General features: G+C 39.8%; 1 protein-coding gene across 2 annotated transcripts in view; it reads right to left on the bottom strand.

The window, feature by feature from the left end:
- Positions 1-274: 274 nt before the first annotated feature.
- Positions 275-19,089, bottom strand: part of fbxo38 (F-box protein 38) — a 45,130-nt gene continuing 26,315 nt past the window's right edge. Inside the window, exons 15-21 of one of the 2 annotated variants that reach the window (XM_042493131.1) lie at positions 16,796-16,896; positions 14,402-14,504; positions 13,030-13,196; positions 10,541-10,686; positions 9,220-9,323; positions 7,763-7,876; positions 275-1,784 (exon numbers count right to left, since the gene is read on the bottom strand). In XM_042493131.1, the coding sequence (XP_042349065.1) occupies positions 1,606-1,784; positions 7,763-7,876; positions 9,220-9,323; positions 10,541-10,686; positions 13,030-13,196; positions 14,402-14,504; positions 16,796-16,896 (914 nt within the window). In that variant the 3' untranslated portion in view covers positions 275-1,605. The remainder of the gene's footprint in view (positions 1,785-7,762; positions 7,877-9,219; positions 9,324-10,540; positions 10,687-13,029; positions 13,197-14,401; positions 14,505-16,795; positions 16,897-19,089) is intronic. The other variant, XM_042493132.1, reaches the window with a different exon arrangement.

The raw sequence follows: 19,089 nt of genomic DNA, 5'->3' as shown, positions 1-19,089 counted from the left end.
AGCCTCATCAGTCATTTGTGACAGAGAGAGTTGGATTCAAAAGGTGTACAGTTGTATTTCCCTTTTAAATAAAGAGAACAGGTGGCTGTCTGGTAGCTCAGTGGATAGTACGGGTGCCCCACGTGCAGAGGCAATGTCTTTGCTGCAGTGGCCACAGGTTCACTTCCAGCTTGTAGTCCTTTGCTTCATGTCATCCCCCGTCATTTCCTTTCTTTCCTGACTAACAAAGGAAAAACACCACCCCCAATATCAAAGACAATAGGTGTGAGAATCATTACTTTTTTCATATATTTATTAGTCTGAAAAGCTTAAGCAGGGATAGTACCCCTTAATCCAAGTGTTTCAAGCCAAAACATGATCTTTTTCTAACCACAACTATAACATGCAAAGATAACAGACCTGGTGTTTGCAGAAATCTACAATGCCAACATTTTTTCAGGGTATGGGTTTGCCCAGTTTTTTATGATGGTGATGATAGAGAGGAAGGCTGCTGAATAAGCTTCGGTTGTGCTCATTCTTATAGTTTTAAACATGTGAGACCAGGGCTGAACTATTCAACCAAAAGCATGTTTTCGGTCATTTGGAAAGGTCAGAACTGCAGCAGTTCTGTTGGCTCCCATAATGCTGCTCAGTCAGCGGTAACTTTAGCATCTCAACATAACAAAGCCATGTAAAGCATGTTGGATTTGTATGGGAGGTTTGTGATTTTTATGCGGTTTGGGGCACGCTGTCAACGTATCCATTATTTTCAACAGGAGTTTCCTTGCAGCAGGGCTTTCTCTCTGTATCCCAAATCCTTAACATGCAAAGAGGACTGATACTTTATATGAAAATCAGCTGCAGGGAATAATCTGCAACTGTTCTTTATGGACTCAACATATTTTTGTTTCTTCACCATTTGGTGTTTGCTGAGGTAAAATGCAAAGCTAAGACACATACTGTCAACCATCCAGAGCTACCAGCTCTTCTGCACATGAAAAGAAACAAAAAACCCTCCAAAGAACACTCTTCAAACTGAATCAAGGAGATTCAGAAAGATTTTCTTTGACATTTCTGTCTAAGGCCATTTCTGTCTGTGACTGGTCTTGTGTGATACAGAGGTAGGCGGACTGTGGCAGTGGACAGGTGAGAGATCAGACCATCACTACAGCAGAGTGCTTCTCTGCGTCATAGAAGACACGCGGCTGAAAACACTCCCTGTGCAGCCAGCTGGGCTTATGCTCTTAATAATCGCTTTTACTTGAAACAGGACTATTAGGGACAGGCCTTAATTTCTAACTACATCATGATCATTTTTTACTGACTAAATGGAAATGTATGTCCTGAATTTACCATTTAAGCCATAACTTTCACCATCTCAATATTTGTCTTTTTCTCTGCTTTTATTTGAGAATTAATGCTTCTAAGGTGCTCATACATGCTTTAACACCTTGCTTATATAATAACAAATACAGCCTTAGACTATGTTGTGACCGTCATCCCAACAGACCTGACATCTCTATGTCTTGTTCCCAAATAAAACCATGAAAAGCATACTGAGTGAGAAGCTCGGGCAGTGCTGCAGCAGGTCTCCTGATGGGATGGACAGAGGAGTGTGTGTGGTCTTCAGATGTAGTCATCATCAACAGGTTCTCCTGGTGTGTCACAGTGATGGAGGAACAGGACCACCACTCTCTGAAACACTCCTCTTTTGCTCTGTCGGCGCTCCGAGATCTCTTCGCCGATGGTCTCCATGCAGATGTCGGCTGACAGCTGGCCTTTCCGTCGCGGTGCGTAGATGGTGGCTGACACACGAAACAACAGAGAGGAAAACATTTCAAGCACATATATGATCACACTTTATCTTTGTCTGTTACAAGGACAAATAACCTATCACTAAGCCCCGCCCCTTTAGCTCACTGAGACAAGCAGTCGGCACTTTGCCAAAACTAACCATGGCAGCTGTCAGTGTCAAAGACATATCCAAAGATGCTATACAGAACTTTTGGGGACATAAGCTCCTTATTTCACACAGAGGCCATCAGACGGGTCCTCACTGTGCCGTAGTGTTAGCATTAGCCAGCCTTTGCTTTCTTTATAACATTACAGCTAAGCTAACGTTAATGCTTTCAGTTGGGTAGGCTTAAACCACAACCTTTTGCTACAGTTAACACTGATGACCGACTGTCAAATAACAAAAATAGTGAGACTAAGATGAACAGATGACATGATGAGCTAATGTTACGAAGCTTAAGTTGGCCATAATGTTAGCGGCTATTAGCTAACTTAAGCTAACATTACCTCGCAAAGTTTGCTGCAAAGTGACGTTATACACAGTGTTGCCGACATAATGCATGAGGTTATGTATACTTGTCACTGCAGCAAATGTTGCTTACACTGTGTTGCCTTACTTTAGAACAAATGTAGACATTCTGGTTTGTCTTCTTTACATTGAGCTGACTGTGTGGTCCGTCACACAGCTGAATCCAAAGGAGACACTTTGCTCTGTGTATGTGAGGTTTAGGGAACGGGATAAAATACACTCCACTGTCTAATCTCTCAGGATAAGTCCTATCAGCGTTGCATTTCCCCATGCACATCATTTGTCCATTTTTTAAGTTATAACTGCATACATTTAAATAAAACCGCAGGAAAATCTGATACTTTTTTAATGGAGGTCTACAAGCAGGATGTCCGAATGCTTTCTGTAGCTGCACAAAATGTGATTGGCTCATGGCGTTCGAAGGCAGAGTTTAGTGATAGGTCAGTTGTCAGGATTGGTAAATACAAAGGCTGTCAGTTACATGTATATCACAATGCCATTAAGGCCTGTACAGAGCATGTTATTGTGTTCTTTAATTGCGTAAATGGCGGGCGATCCTGGCTGAGTCTTAAGGCTAAAGCAATGATACTGGTATCATATGAAACTAAAAGACCAGAAGATCCACTGACACTAATTAACCAGCTTTTCAGGAAGGGGGCTGGGTAACGATCCAAAGTTACCAATTTTATTTTGGCAAGGAAAAAAAACATGTCCATTTCACAGGGGTCCCTTGACCTCTGACCTCCAGAAATCTGAATGAAAATTGGCTCTGTTGGTACCCATGAGTCTCCCCTTTACAGTCACACTGCCTTTATGCAGTTTGGGGCAAAAACATGCAAAACAGCTTTTTGCATGCAGTATAAATGTATTACTTGGCATATTATACTTTTCTGCATATTGGAGACCCTAAGCAGTCATCCACACCAAGCTCCATAACTATAACCATAACTATAACCACAACAATGTGAGCATCCACACTGATGAATAATTAAGCAATATCACACGAGAGGAGTGATACTAAACAAAACACAACCTCGAGTGTGATATTTCTTTTATACAACAGCTCTACAAGCGTCTTTCATTTGTTGATAGTAACAAGCAACAACAGATAATGATTTGTTTGTTTATATAATGATTTTTTTGGCTCCGCCGACACAAATAGTTCCGCAACCGCTGGATGCGACAGCTGTTGCCTAGCAACACATAAACATTTTCCTGCACGCTGCTTGCTAATCCGTGTTAGCTAGGTCTTCATGTTATGCACAGAGCAGCTGCTCAGTATCATGAACATTTATCTCTGTGTTTTCAGTGAAATCAGAGTCTGTTAACAGACACTTTGGTGGCCTGTGTGATTCAGATGAGCTAGTTAGATCAGACAGATCGTTGCTGCAGTGTGTGTCCGCTCGTTGCTGTGATCTCTGTTACCTCGAGCACCGTATCAGACAGCATGTGTTTGTCGGTGTCTCAGGCTGCGATTTGTGTCAGACGAGTGTGTCCCTGTCTCACTACACATCCATCCAGCTGGTTTACTCCTACTCCTTTTAGTAATTCCAATGCTACATGAACAGCGCCAACTAGCTGTTTGAACCTATGCTTACACCGTACTACAAACATATCCCACTTTCACTCTTACACTAATTAACGGATTTTGAATGGCCATGACGTGGAGTGATACATGCATAGTTAAAAGTTAACAGTTCCAATGATGTTGTACTCCTATATCAGCACTTGTGGAATTCCTCTTGACCAATCAAATTGCTTGGTCGGAACTAACTGTTGTATAACGTTCTGTAAATAGTGGCACAAAGCATACGCTACACACTCCACAAAAATGGATGTTGATGAGCTTCTGCTGTACGCTGTGAGGAGGTTGAGGAGAAACAAACAGAAAACTAGAAGGATATGGCTTCACCAAATTCTTCAAAGACGACAGGAAGTATCAAGCACTCTGTTAGGAGAGCTGTCGTCTTTTGAGGACAACTTTCAATCGTCCATTTGTTTGAGTCAACATCAGTTTGCAGACATTGTGGTGATGATAAATGACGACATCAGTAAAGACAAAACCAACTTCCCATCCCATCGATGCCAGAGAGTATTTGGCTGCATGTCTCAGGAAAAATGACTTTTTTTGTGTCATCTGGGAATAACAAGCTTTCCTCCTAAATCTACTTGCATTTCCCAATCACAAACTCCATCCAGGCGACCACACCCCTGCCTCCTCCCTAACTTACTGCCTCTATGTTTCTCCCCCTCACGTACAAACTGGATATCTAGACTCTCTTTTTTAAAACCTCCTGAATTCACGTGTCGTCTTCTCACCTCAATACCTGCAGCTAAGCTTCTCAGCACCTGATTATGTCTCCAAGTATATCGGCCCTGTGATAAAATAATTTTGTAGCTTGACAAAATATGTCTTAAAGTTGCAGCACCTGAACACAATGGGATGGGTCACAATTTACCCAGAGCTTCAAGTTCTGGGGGGTTGGCAACACATCATATGTAGCCCCTATCAGAAATCTAATGCAGCTCTCCTCCATACTCCACAGGTCCCTCCAGCTAAGCTTCCTCCTCTCTACACTTTCTCACTTCAACCACGGACCCTGCTTAGCCTGAGTCACTGCCTTAGCACCCCTTACAGTCTCCTCCTGCCTACCTACCTGTTCCACTACCAGTTTTCTTCTATCCTTGGAGCCTGCTGTATTCCACACAGGTTTGCCTGGCCCAAGCCCCAAGCCTCCCCAGCCAAACTGAACATTACCTACTATCTCTGCATGCCTAAGAGCAGCCTCTGCGTCCTGAACAGCCACTCTTGGGTTCCATTTTCTCCCCTTGGAAGGATTTGGAACCACACTCCTAACTATTACATCTTTACTCCTGGCTAACAACAACTCTGCCCTAACCTTGGTGCACTTAAATTCATACATACTCAGACTCATACTACAATGCCACACTACTTAGACACCTGGGAGCGCCTAACCACTTTCTAATATATGAGCTAACCACCCTTTCAATTCTCTCCACAACAGATACTGGGACTTCATAGATTGACAGTGGACACATTAACCTAGGAAATAACCCAAACTGCAAACACCACAACTTCAACTTTCCTGGGAGCCCTGACTCATCTATTCTATCCGGTCCTTCAGTGACATCTTTTCTAAATTGTACAACCTGCTCAACATCAGTCAAATCCACATTGTCCCACTTACCTAGGCTCTTCACAGACTTTTCCCTAATTGTTGGACTTTCCTCATCATCTATGATAAATTTCCTTGGATTTAATTTCCCTCTACATAACAAGATACTTCTACAGTTGGCTTGATTTTCATGCTGGCCCACTTGAGGTTCTTATTTACCTTCTCTAATAGCCTCTTTGTACATGGCACCGTTCTAGTAACTAGCGTCATGTCATCCATGCAAGCCCTAATTGGTGGAAGACACGTCCCATTTTGACGTTTCTCTCCACCTACAACCCACTTGGATGCCCTGATAATTACTTCCATCTGCACTGTAAATGCCAATGGCAAAATTGTACATCCTGCCATAATACCTATCTCTAGCTTCTGCCAGTCTGTTCTGAAATCTGCCATACTTATACATAATCTAATGTCCTGAAAATATGCTTTCACTAAGTTGACAACTATTCCTGGCACCCTAAAATACTCAAAAGCACTCCAAATAAAGCTATGTGGCACTGAAGCAAATGCGTTAGCTAGATCCAAAAATACTACACGCAGGTCTCTTTTCTCTAGTATGGTCTAAGCACCCTGAAAAACCTGGTATCCCCGCCTTCTGCACCGTCGAGTCTAGTAACCCATTCCTTTCTAAGTACCCAGCTAATCTCTGTGCTACTACACTAAAGAAAATCTTCCCCTCTACATTCAGGAGAGAGATCATCCGGAACAGGCTAAGATCTGAGGACTCCTCCTCAGGGATGAAGACACCACCTGCCCTGCGCCATGCTCTTGGGATAATTTGTTTCTCCCAAACTATTTTTAGATGTTTTCACAAGAACTTGAGTAAATCAGATGCACTTTTATAAACCCGGTAGGGACCTCCATTCGGCCCTGGGGCCGAAGAGGCCTCTGCATGCCTAACCACCTCCTAAACTTCTTTCCACCTAGGTGGCCTAACATCCAACTCCTGACTTATCTCTCCTAATGGAGGCATATCAGGTGGAAGATCTCCACTCCTATTCTCCTCTAAGTCTGAATAAGTCTTTCTCAAATATTCTTCAACCTCTAGCCTTGTTGCCCCCCTTTTTCCTGATTAGACAAACCTTTCGCAAATTTACAGGGGTCCCTAAAAAAAAGCTGTTCTTGCATATTCTTTCTTTCTCCTCTTTTTCCTAAGATGCTCTGCCCTTCTACGTGCTGCTATCCTGTCTCTCAACTCCTCTTGCAAATCACTGATTCCCTCCCTCTCTTCTTCTGTAGCCTTTTTCCAGTTTTCTAACTGTCTCCTTTCCATAACTAACTTCTCTATTTCTCTTTGCCTTCTAGACTTGCCTACCTAGACTCTCTTTCCCCTCTTTCTGTCATGCACCCCGAATCTCTCTGGCCAATATTAGGTCATATAGCTGTTAATAGCCATGATGGAGTTAAGAAGCAGATATTGTAAGCACTCCTGAAACCGTATTTTATACAAAAATGTCCCTGAAATGACCTGACAACAACCTAATTGAACAATTTAAATTCAGAGGATTTGGATCTAAATTCAAAATTGGTTATGTGGCCTGTAAATCATCACAGTAAGGTGATGTTTTTTTAATCAACGCTCAGGACTTTCTTTCATCTTCTTCTCCTGATAGCAGTCAGCAGCACCATCTACTGGTCAGAATCTGCTACAGTCAGAGAGACTCATCAATTTTTGATGACTAAACCCACTGCAATAAAAAAAAAAAAAATCAAACAGTATAATAGTCCAAAGCTTCATACATCTTTTTCATCATAAAAACAGTTCGGTCCAAATTAGATTGTTCATAAATTCGCTCTAGGAGTGATCCAAACCATATCGTTCGCCACTTTCATTGTCGTTATAGTCGTAGTGTGGACTCCACCATCCACTTGAGTAGAAACAATTTTTAAAATTATCTTTTTATGGTAATAGTTATAATTTTTGGTGTGGACGGCCCGTTAAAATTGCTTCTACCTATGAGCTGAGCACACAGGTGAAGAGTAAAAATGCTGTCATTTGATTTCCAATCAACACACTCATGTAAGAATTGTTTTAATTTGTCAATGTGGACTTCAAAACTGCTTAGAAATGAAAAATAATGGAACTGTAAACATGCGATAATAATGTGATTAATCTCAATAAACATGAAACTCAGTGATTAATCAGAATTTTGAAAACTAATCGTTTGACAGCCCAAGTAATTAAAAAGAGGTGTGTACATTTAGGGAACAAGCACAGGAAGTGTGTGCTGATAGGACAGATATGTGTATTGACTGCACTCACTGCTTTCATCGTCCTCAAAGTCGTAGCGGGCATAGCTGTTTGGATCAGCTGCTCTTAGAGTCCGCAGCCAGGGGAAGTCTGTTATCATGCTGTAGGGAGCGCCATCCACCACTCCTGAACAATGACATCATAGAAGACGGTTAAAAGGTGCACTCCATTCTGACATTCCATTCTAACACACTGTCACTGTAGCCTTCAGCAAATCTCTCCTCACAGTCCGCTATCTGTCCCTTCTCTGGCCCTTTAATCAGTCCAACATACATTAATGCGCTGTAGATTCCCCTAGCCATTCAGAGAGGAGTACATCTTCATCAAGGTGCACTGCTTGGTATTAAGGTGGAGCACAGAGAAATGGTGGATTTTTCTTTTTTCAACCTCACTATTTTGACAAAATAACTAATTTACTTGTTAAATGACTTATTCTGATCAATATACCATGATTACAACTGTAAAAGGCCAATTTTATTTGATTTTACATGAAGATGACATGGACCTGCTCAGGCTTCCTTCACCTTAAGGCAGGCTAGATTTAAGACTTTTAAAGACGTTTTTTAAGTAAATTTAAGACAACAAACATAAAACATCACTTTTTTGTTGCATTAAGAGAGAAGGGAACCTGGCATTTGTTTGTGTTGTCTTGCCGATTGTGTGTTTCTCACTCGATTCCCATCATGGAGTGTTTGAATTTTTTCTTTTTTTTTGCATGAAATACACAGAGCCTCTTGTTCATCAGACAGTAGATCCTCTGCTCTGAGCATCCCAGCTGGATACAAAATGTAAGTGGTACAAATTACAAACTGTTTTGAGACTTTACAATGCAAAGTAAGATTAAAATGATTCATAAAATTCTACTTACCATGTCTGAGCATTTTAAACTTGATTTAAGACGGTTTAATACCAGTTAAGGCCTTATTTTTAGATGAAGGAAGTTAATGCCTTTTAAGGCTTTTTAGGGAGCCGGGGAACCCTGCCTGCTATACAGTGGCATCTGTAAATAGAACACATGGTGCAGTGCAGCAGGATGAGGGTCCTAAACATACATACATGGAAACCACCCAAACAAACAGGAAGTGAAGTTAACTGCATTCCAGGCAGGACAGAGCAGCAACAGAGAGCCTGATGATGCGTGTGGCTCAGAGGCTTCAGCAAGCCACTCACTGCAAAATACTCTCAACCACATAATAAATATGCTCACAACTTTCACGCTCATTCTAATATGCACAATATATAAAATACTAAAACACACAGGCACTGATTTCTACACTGTTCAACTACTAAGGACGCAAATACCCCACAGTTCAATCTGAGAGTCAGAACTTGCACATAAAGTCAGTTTCAGCTCAAACTCATTGGCACTTAGAGTAGACTGTTAATGATCTAAATGTGTTGATGGCTGTAAAGCAGAAAAAACGTTGGATTTAAATCTATGAGGCTTAATGAAGGTGTGACAGTATTACCCTCCAGTGTGTAGATGTCCCGACCCCACGGGTATTTGGGATACTTCTTCACATCTTCGTCTGTCCTAGTGGCCTCTGGGAAAAACTCATACTTGATCAACTCTCTGAAAGAGACAAATATATACAGACATAAGCTCAGGATCAAGTTTAAACTATCAGTTAGCCCTTAACTCAGAATTTAATTTGATTATGGATTTCTGAGTGGTCTGGTCAACTTCATCCTCTTCAGACTTTTGCATGGGTATTTTTGACTCTTACCATGGGATTCTCTTTAATTATTTTATTTCATTTTAATTATTGAATTATTATTATTAATTATTATTATTATTATTATTATTATTATTATATTATTATTATTATTATTATTATTATTGAGTCTCAACATCCCTGTTGAGACTCTATGATTTGTTTGGGGTTTTTTTTCTCTCAATTTATGGTGACTTGTGGGGCATTTACCTATGCCTATCACGATTGTAGAACTCAATCATATAATGATTCCCTAAAAATGTAATGTAACACCCGAAAATGTACTAAAACTTGCAGTTAACGTGATCGAAAATGTACTAATACCTTAAAACACAGTAACTTGACCAATAATGTAATACAAAGTCCGGACTGATAGTAAAACAGCATTTTTACCAATAATAAAATAATAGTGTACCTTTTAGGTGAGTCAGTTTTTTCAAAATTGATGATGTAATGAAATGCAATAAAAAAAAGTTTAGGATCAAAAAAGCTTTTTTTCATACTTGCAGCCATTGCACCCTGAAAAACAGGCATTTAGGAGTGTTTTTGTCGTGATGGCGTCTGTGTGGTTTATGAGCGTGCCTGCATTGTGTCCCCATTGAAATCAATAAAAATGAGCGCACAAAAGAAATGCTGCATGTGCACGACCCTTTATAGTATTTTCTCATAAGTTTTCATTACTGTGTGTTTTGTAATAAATTCCTAATAACTGGAAAAGGTATTACAGTAAAATGTCTTTATAATTTACAAGATTTGATTACATTTTTGGTCAAATTTTTATATTATTGGTTTTTATTACATATTCCAAGTTTTATCAGGCATTACTAAATTTTCAGGACAATGGGATTTTGAGGACAATGGGATAACTTTAATAAATATAATATAATAATATATAAATATGGACAAACTTTTGGGGCCCCTGTCTCCTGAATAGCTGGTCATCCTGGTTGATCAAACCACATTCTAACACTCTCATATACACCAATATGGAGGACAAAATGTGCCCAAAGTGAAAGGGTTGAGTTCAGAAAGTGACTGTTTCGGACAGACAGTCCCTTTATCAGATGTGACTCACTGGCTAATGTTGGCGATGGTGTCCATCCAGCTGCGAATGCGAACCTTGTTGCGTATATTTGGAGGGTTGCTGAACTCATGCACTATAGCTATGTGATAGGGGTAGGGCCCCTGGAAGAGCTGACGCTCCAACGCTACTGAGTCAATCTGAAGAGATGAGAGAGACAGACAGAGAGAGAGAGAGAGAGAGATGGAGTGTTCCAGTGAGTGCAAAAGAACAATGGAAGACAAGAGAATTAAATCAAGCATAAGCAGAATCATCTCAACATGGTGGAAAATATGGGGATGATTTGCCTCGCTTTGCTACACATGCAGAAGTTGTTTTCTGTATTTGTTGATCTACCAACTAAAAGTAGCAAAAAGTGTCCAACTGGCTGAAAACCAAAATCAGCTGGGTTCTTCCATGTAATGTTTTAAAAATAAAAGCCTTACAAAATGATCTTTGCTGGAATACTTTTACTATGAGTCACATGCAAATAAATAAATAAATAATGTGCCATTGCAGCATACAAATGTAAATCTTTAAACTACTGACACTGCAACCGCAACACTGAAATTTGGCATAAACTAAATCAGTAGTCTCCAACTGGTGTAGTCATGGGGTCCAGGTTCCTCCATAATCATTAGTTCAAGCTCCACTCATAAAAGGACCGACCATATATTCAATTCTATTTTACAAAATGTAAACAACTTAGAGCACAATGAAATAAAACACTGCAGAATAAAGTGCCCTGACTCAAAAGTTAGTTAATAAATAGCACTGCAATCAGAAAAGAACATATAATTGCTTTAAGACAGAGCAAAGTTCAAAACATTGCAGCCAAGTAAGAACAAGGAAATAAGATAGTGGTTATATTCAGAAAAAAATCTCTCTGACTTTACAGCAGGTAATGGCACTTCAAAATAAAAGCTTCAAACTTGAAAACATGTATTTTTCCAAACTTGACATGTTTGTGAGTCACTTGCAGTTTATTCAGAATGGACCCACCAGTAACCTGCAACCCACCAGTTGGGAACCACTGAACTAAATTATAAAAACATATCATCATTGCTACAGTTTTTCTTTCTGTGATGCAAACACAGAAATGTTTGTCATATATTATTGTGTGAATGTTCATTCACATGTCTGGTAAACAGTCAAAACTGACATGCTTATAGCAATCATGGATTCATTTCATGGATGGATTATTGGAACCGATATGAGACTCAATCAAAGATGGTTTTCAGTCAATTGAATAAAGATTGCTTAGCCAGTATATAGCAACATTTCCCCCACTGATTCCACCCACCTGTTTACACTCTGCCCATGAGCTTCATATTGACGTGACAGAGTTCAGTGTGCCACATTTCTTTTTATGGTCATCTGCACCAGACAGACTCTTGCAAGTATTTACATCACGTAGTATACACTGCTACATGTAGCTACAAGCTAACGTCTGGGAAACATGTTAACTCGCTTGCTGATGTTGTTAATTTCTATCCAATTTGGATCAGACTCCCACTGGAACCTGTTTGGTTGTGTTAAGAAGCTTTTATTGAGGAGTTTTCATGGTACAAGTTGACACTAATCTATTACAGTCAGTCTCCAGCTGCTATGACTGCACAGAGATGTGAAAGACCCAGGAAAGCTGACTAATCAAAGTGGACTGGGCTCCTTCACAGCAGGGGGGCTTTCAGAGATGGGTGCTAACTAGAGCCTTGTCAGTCTGAGGGTGTATATAGGTATTCTAGCACACACAGCACAACGAAAATAAAATGTTTTCTAACAACTAAAGCATGTAAACATGTACTGGTAGAAACCTAAAATACAATTTTGAAACTGAAAATGAGCATGTTACGTTCTCTTAAAAATTGTTTGTCAAGGCTTTGGGAAAGTTTTTCTAACATTAAACCATCTTGGTTTATGAATTCATAACAGAAAGAGTAATAACTGAGTGTATTTTCAGTTTGACGTGTCCGGTCAACAGTTTTACAGATGTCTCTTTTTTTACGGTGGTCTAATGGGGAAAATCCCTTTTGAGATGCAGGGATTTTTCTGTTACGATAACACAATACAACCATCCAAAAGGTGTGCTTTTCAATACCGTCATGAATACAAGCGCTTCCCTTTTTTATAAAACTCAATGTATGTAGTGCACAGCGCGCACCACCAGAGCTCAGTCTCTGGTCTCTAACGGTGGAACAGGCAGCTGAGCTGAAAGACACAGTGATACCTAGTGGTAGAGGTGTTAGTTGGAATAGTGGACTTACTGACTAGATTACTAACAAGAGTAACCAAGATGGTTTGGGTGAGTTTTATTTTGTTTCTGTCGAGTTTTATGATGAGTGAACGAGGCAATTAAACTTTTGTCAGTCTTTTGTGACTGAGAAAAAGTTATATTCAAAAGGTGTACAATTGTATTTCTCTGTTTAATAAGGACAATAGGTGGGAGAATATGACTTTTCTTAACATTTTCGTATGTGTTTCGGATGACAATACAGATGACTAACCTGGTGCATAGGACGCATGTAGATTATGCGGTTCCTCTCAGGAGGCATCCTCAGTATCTGATCCAGCACCTGTTCCATGTCCAGCTTCTTACACTGAGCGTAATCAAACCTGTTCACTATGGGGGCGCTTTCTACTCGCAGCTGCTTCAGCACTCGACATCTGGTGGCTACAGAGAAAGAAAAGACATAAAGGGACAGAGCACTTTGAGACTGCATGTTTTTACACTGAAATTCTTCAGAGGACTATACCACTTTCACACAAGAGCCTCTATTGAAGGATCAGGTGTTCTCCACTTGTTATTCTTGACAATATAAACACTGATTAGTCTACTGTCAGTATGTCTGATATAGTGAGCTGTCAACACTGACCGTTTTAACACAGGCAGCTGTGAGTTTTACACTAAATATTCAACACAGCAGACAGGCGATGTGGTCTCATTTCTATAATGGAATTGTAGTCATATTTGCAACTTTAGTAGGTCCCTTAATAAAAGATTAATTCAATTACTTATACTGTACAACACTCTACCAAAGAGGTTGCTTCTTGCTAGAATGACAACACTAAGTCGTCAGTCAACAGTCTGTAGATCCTTTACATCCAAACTGTAAACAGTCATTCCATGAAGATCGACGTGTTTGGCAATCCTCTGATATTTCATCCAAACAATATCATCACTAGAAATATTACAGGTTTACATGCAACTGGGAACCAAAAGCACATAAGCTACAACTCTTATCATTCCAAAATTCAACAGTAGAGGTCAAACTAAACATGCATGCTATATTAAGTGATATTTGAAGATTCTAACAGTGTTCTTCCAAAACTGACACTGCACAAACAAAGATAGTGGAGCTAGCAAAATGAAAACCTGCCATTAATTTTTGACAATAAGGTTCAAATGTTTACAAAAAAAAAAAGAATTTCCTGTATATTACAACATAGTAACAAAATTGTAAGGGTGATACTGAGTGTGGCTGGTACCTTTAAATGCAGCTCTATGTAAGGCCAATGTGGACATAAAGCCTCTGAATGTGTGATGTACAATCAGTGTTCTATGAAAACCAGCTGGTTAACATGTTGTTATTATGACTTTATTATATTGATTCTTCAAGGTAAACTGGGGTCATTGTTTTGTGGTTGGCTAGACTTTCCCCTTCGGTAACAACTTTGTAAATTCCACATAAACAAAATGTTAAAAAAGAAATTAATTTTTGAGAAAATGTTCAAAGCAAGAATAGTACAAACACTAATTTCACTAATTTTCATCAAGATTATGGGCACAGTTTTTAGTTAAAGTTAAGCAAAAAAAAAAATAAAAGAGAAAAAATCTACAAGAGTCATCAAATATCCGTGTCCTTGTTTTTCTGTTACCATGAATGAACATCATCTTGGGGCAGTCTTTGAGGACCAGGTCAGTGATTCCACAGTTGGTCAGTGTGATGCCCACCAGGTTCTTACTCTTCAGAGACAAAATCTGGACAAACAAAAGTATCAGTGTGTCAATGATACTTATTCAGGATACACACTATACAGCTGTTACAGCCAATGTAACGCATTCCAGCTCAGTGGAGCTCACATCACGACTCATTAAAAGCATTTACAACAAAAAGCAACCCAGTAAGCCGTATGTTTGACTGTTCAAAAAGAGAAATCTGAGCTCTGAGCTCAGCTGCAACATTCTGGCTCCCCCCAGTGGAGGAAAACCTTAGTAAATTTTATTTTTAAAATCACTTTGCGATAGATTCACTGTAAATTTAAAAAAAAAGTTATACAGTGTATACACATCTTTACCAAAAAAGTTGGGATGCTGTGTAAAATGCAAACAATAACATAATACAATGACTTGTAAAGCCTATTTGATCTATATTCAATTGAATACAGTGCAGAGACAATGTATTTCATATTCAATCTGATGAACTTTATTGTTTTTGTAAATATAAACTCATTATGAATTTGATGCCTGCAACATGTTCTAAAAAAGTTGGGATGGGAGCAGGTTTCCTTGTGTGTGACATCTTTTCTTTTAACAACACGCAGTAAGTGTTTGGGAACTGAGGACACTAATTGTTGAAGTTCATTCATTTATTCTTTTTCTGTAACCGCAAGGGTCGCGGGGGGAGTTGGAGCCAATCCCAGCTGTCATCGGGCGGAAGGCGGGGTACACCCTAGACAGGTCGCCAGACTATCGCAGGGCCAACACACATAAACAGACAACCTTTCACGCTCACAGTCACACCTAAGGGCAATTTAGAGTCATCAATCAACCTGACCTGCATGTCTGAATGTGGGAGGAAGCCGGAGACCCCGGAGAGAACCCACGTAGACGCGGGGAGAACATGCAAACTCTGCACAGAAGGGCCCCCGCCCACGGACCGAACCCTGTTCCAACCGGGGTCCGAACCACGGACCCTCTTGCTGTGAGGCAACAGTGCGAAGTTTTGAAAGTTAAATTATTTCCCATTAATGCTTGATATACAACCTCAGTTGTATTTTGTGTTTCATAATGCTCTATACATGTTCAGTTGGAGTCAGGTCTAGACTGCAGGCAGGTCAGTCTAGTAGCGGCACTCTTTTACTACGAAGCCATGCTGTTGGAACACAGTCAGAATGTGTCTTATTTACCTCTTTCCCACCAATAAGCAGGTGCACACAGGTTTTTTAACCTTTTTTCTATTTACGTATGTCTGTATTCCCACTGCCACTGAACCTACCACTGGAGAGCAAGTCGGCCTTTCTGTCAGCTGGCGTGTGTGTGTATGTGTGCGTTTATGTGTTTGCGTGTGTGTGTTGTCTTGTTAATGTGTCCATGCAACGTCACAGACAGGCTGGAGAACAGGTAAACAGTAGACAGCAGCAGGATCAGAGGTCTTTGAAAACTTTTCAGTGGTTTATTCTTGTTATTTATCTCTTACTTATTAAGTCCCCCTTTTAGACTCGGTGTAGATGTGCTTGGATCAGTGTTTTAGCACTGCATCGGAGGACACAGACAGTGATTAGTGATGGCTCATCATTGTATCTCGGTGGTTAAGGAGCTGAAATTACCACATTCATCTGGGTGTTGTATTCCTTTCAGTGCCAATCAGAACCGGAGACGATAAAAACCTGTGTTTACTACAGAGTCATTTGACCCGGGTGTGAATGCTGATTGTGGGCATTCCCATTATATTAAAAAGCCAGATATAAGCAGGTAATAACAGGTTTTTTGTACAGTGGGAACAGGTGACGTACAGGGACGTCCATGAAAAAGACATCATCTGGATGGCAGCACATGTTGCTCCAAACCAAAGTGTGCCTTTCAGCATTCATGGTGCCTTCATACATGTGCTGTTTCCCACGATGCAATGGGCACTGACACCACCCCATACTATCACAAAACTGTGTTTACTGACAATGATTATCCTTTACATAATCAAGTCAGTTTGTAATGCACCACAGCCTGAGGGGTCAAAGGTGACAGCTATTAAATGTTGGTTTTCAGTGTAATCAATTACGTGCAGAGATTTCTCCATATCTCTAAATCTTTTGATGACATTATGGGATGAAGATGGTGAATTTGCAGTCGTGCATGGAGAAACCTTACTCTTAAGTGGTTTGACTTTTTGTCCATGCACTTTTTCATTTAGAGGATGCCCTTTTCATACTCAGTCACAATACTATCATCTGTTACCAAATAACACTTACCTGTGAAATGTTCCAAACAGTATCCCAACTTTTTTGGAACCGGCGTGTGTGTGTGTGTGTGTGTGTGTGTGTGTGTGTGTATACCTGTACGTGGTCGTCCTCAGTGACCGGGTCTGAGGTGCTGGTTGATTTGTCAGCCATTCGTTTCCTCCTCACTGCTACTCGAGGCCTGGCTATTGAAAGATCTTAATATAAAAATAAAAAAAATTTCACCTTAAACAATACAAAAGTAAGCATCACTAAGAGTATGTCAACATTTCATCTTAACTGTCAAATAGCGAGCTATTTTAGAACAAATGTATGCAACAAAGTTAAAGGCATGCTACATCCATTTAGCACTGCACCTGAAAACACTGCCAAACTCTGCGGTCTCTAGCAGAGATGCGGCGCAGATTTCAGAGTAAGCTCAGTTCAGATTTTTTTCATTTTCACTTTAAGTCTTCAGATTCAAATTGACACTAACTCAAGTTACATCCCTTAAGGACATTTATCAGGCTTCAGAGAGCTCCCTCTGGTGACACTAAAGACTTAATCCTACTTTTCTCATATATGCAGAAAACTCATCACTTGCAAAAAGAGTCTGAGTAAAATTGGTGGAGTTCCTCTTCATGCAAATTCTGGCTCAAAGTAGCACTAAAATATGACAGTAAAGCAAAACTAAAAAAAAACTCAAATTTCTATTTGTGTAAATAACTACAACTATCAACAAACTAAAAGGGTGTTTGCAGAGCACAGACCTCGACGACACCTTGCAGCGTGAAACAAAGTGAAAATTGTTTGTGTATCTGCTTGTGATTTATATCTGCTCCGAAATTTTATGGATGCCTCCTTGGCCCAAGCTACAGCCTTTCACCATGTTTCAGTAGTTTTCCCGTAACTCTTTGTGCTATATCGTAGGCAATTGGACTTGTTTGAGTTTCTTGAGGATGCTTCACCTCTCATTCAAGAGGCTTCTGCAATTTTGAACTGAAGATTCAAGAAGTGAAGAAGCCTCTCAGATGAGAGATGAAACATCTTCAAGAAATTCAGGCATGTCCAGTTGCCTACCATATAGCACTAAGAGTTACCATGACCTGGATGACTGAGAATCTTCATCAACTTTTTCTGTATGCCACGCCAAAAACATAGCCTCCTTTTTGGAGGGGATAACGTGAAATTTCTGTTTAAGCAATACTTCAATCATTCGGGCTCAGTAGTGCAATTTACAACACATTTATGAGTTGCATTACAAAGCATTGCCACAGTGTTCATTTGTGGATGTAAACTCTGTTGAAATTACATCTTTAACCAACTTCTATCATGTAAAATACAGAACACTGATTTTAAAATTTTAGTTACAGCATCTGCACTGACAGTGTGTCAGGTGTTGCTTACCGATTTATCATTGAAAGACTTATTTTATAGAAATTTGCTTTTTGACATATATTTATTCCCAGACCTGTCTATGTTGTGTATAGTCTGTACATTTACATGATGTATAAAAAGGGGAATTATTGTGTTAGTCTGACTAAAATTGACTTTTACTATACACGTAAAGATGTTAGTCTGACTGAAATCAGACACAATTGAATTTCTTGAAATCTGACTAACAGCCACTAAAAAAAATGTAAGCAGGAGTTTTGGTGTAGGTGAGGGACATACAACTTGACAAGGAAGTATTTTATATTTATTTAAAATAATAAAATCACAGCTACCCCCCTACTCTGATGATAAAGTACAGTTATCAAGCGATGTCCTGCTGTGGACGGGGTCACAGCAAAACATATTTTAGCCATCTAGAAAATCAATATTAGTTTATGTGTTCACTTTATTTTCATATATGCTCCTCTGTCCTTTCCACAGCAGCTGATGGAGGCAGCAGTAGAGCAGCAGCTCCAACATTCAGTGGTGTAAAATAGCAAATGTTTTTCTCAGTGGAGTCTGGTGTTTTTGATATACCAGCTTCAAATCCTTGTCAGTAAGGGCTGTCTTACAGCGAGGTAAACATACTGACTGAATTATTACTGGTATTATACTGTAATGAGGGGCGCACATTGCTTACTATAATGTGTTTATTCTAGTTACATTTGATTTATTGATTTATCTCTTTTTTGCTTACTTTGATTTCACACTTTGATAAATCATGACTCCACAGAGATGCTTGGCATCAGAGTGTCATTTCCCTTTTCCAAATTTATTTAAGTTAAATGTTTCAATTCCCCTGAGTTGTTTGGAGTGTTATTCAAATCACCTGTAATACAGGGTGTGGGGGCTGACTCTTGAATAAGAACTGAAAGCATCTTGGTGTGGTTCACCTCTGGGCCAATCAGGGTGTGTCTCTAAATATTCAGAGTGCTTCATAGATTACTTTAGAGGTGGAAATGAAATTACTGACAGCA

Source organism: Plectropomus leopardus, chromosome 9 (assembly GCF_008729295.1).
Source record: "Plectropomus leopardus isolate mb chromosome 9, YSFRI_Pleo_2.0, whole genome shotgun sequence".
NCBI classification, from domain to species: domain Eukaryota; kingdom Metazoa; phylum Chordata; class Actinopteri; order Perciformes; family Serranidae; genus Plectropomus; species Plectropomus leopardus.
Note: the sequence above shows the minus strand (reverse complement) of the source record. Positions and strands in the feature narration are given on the sequence as shown.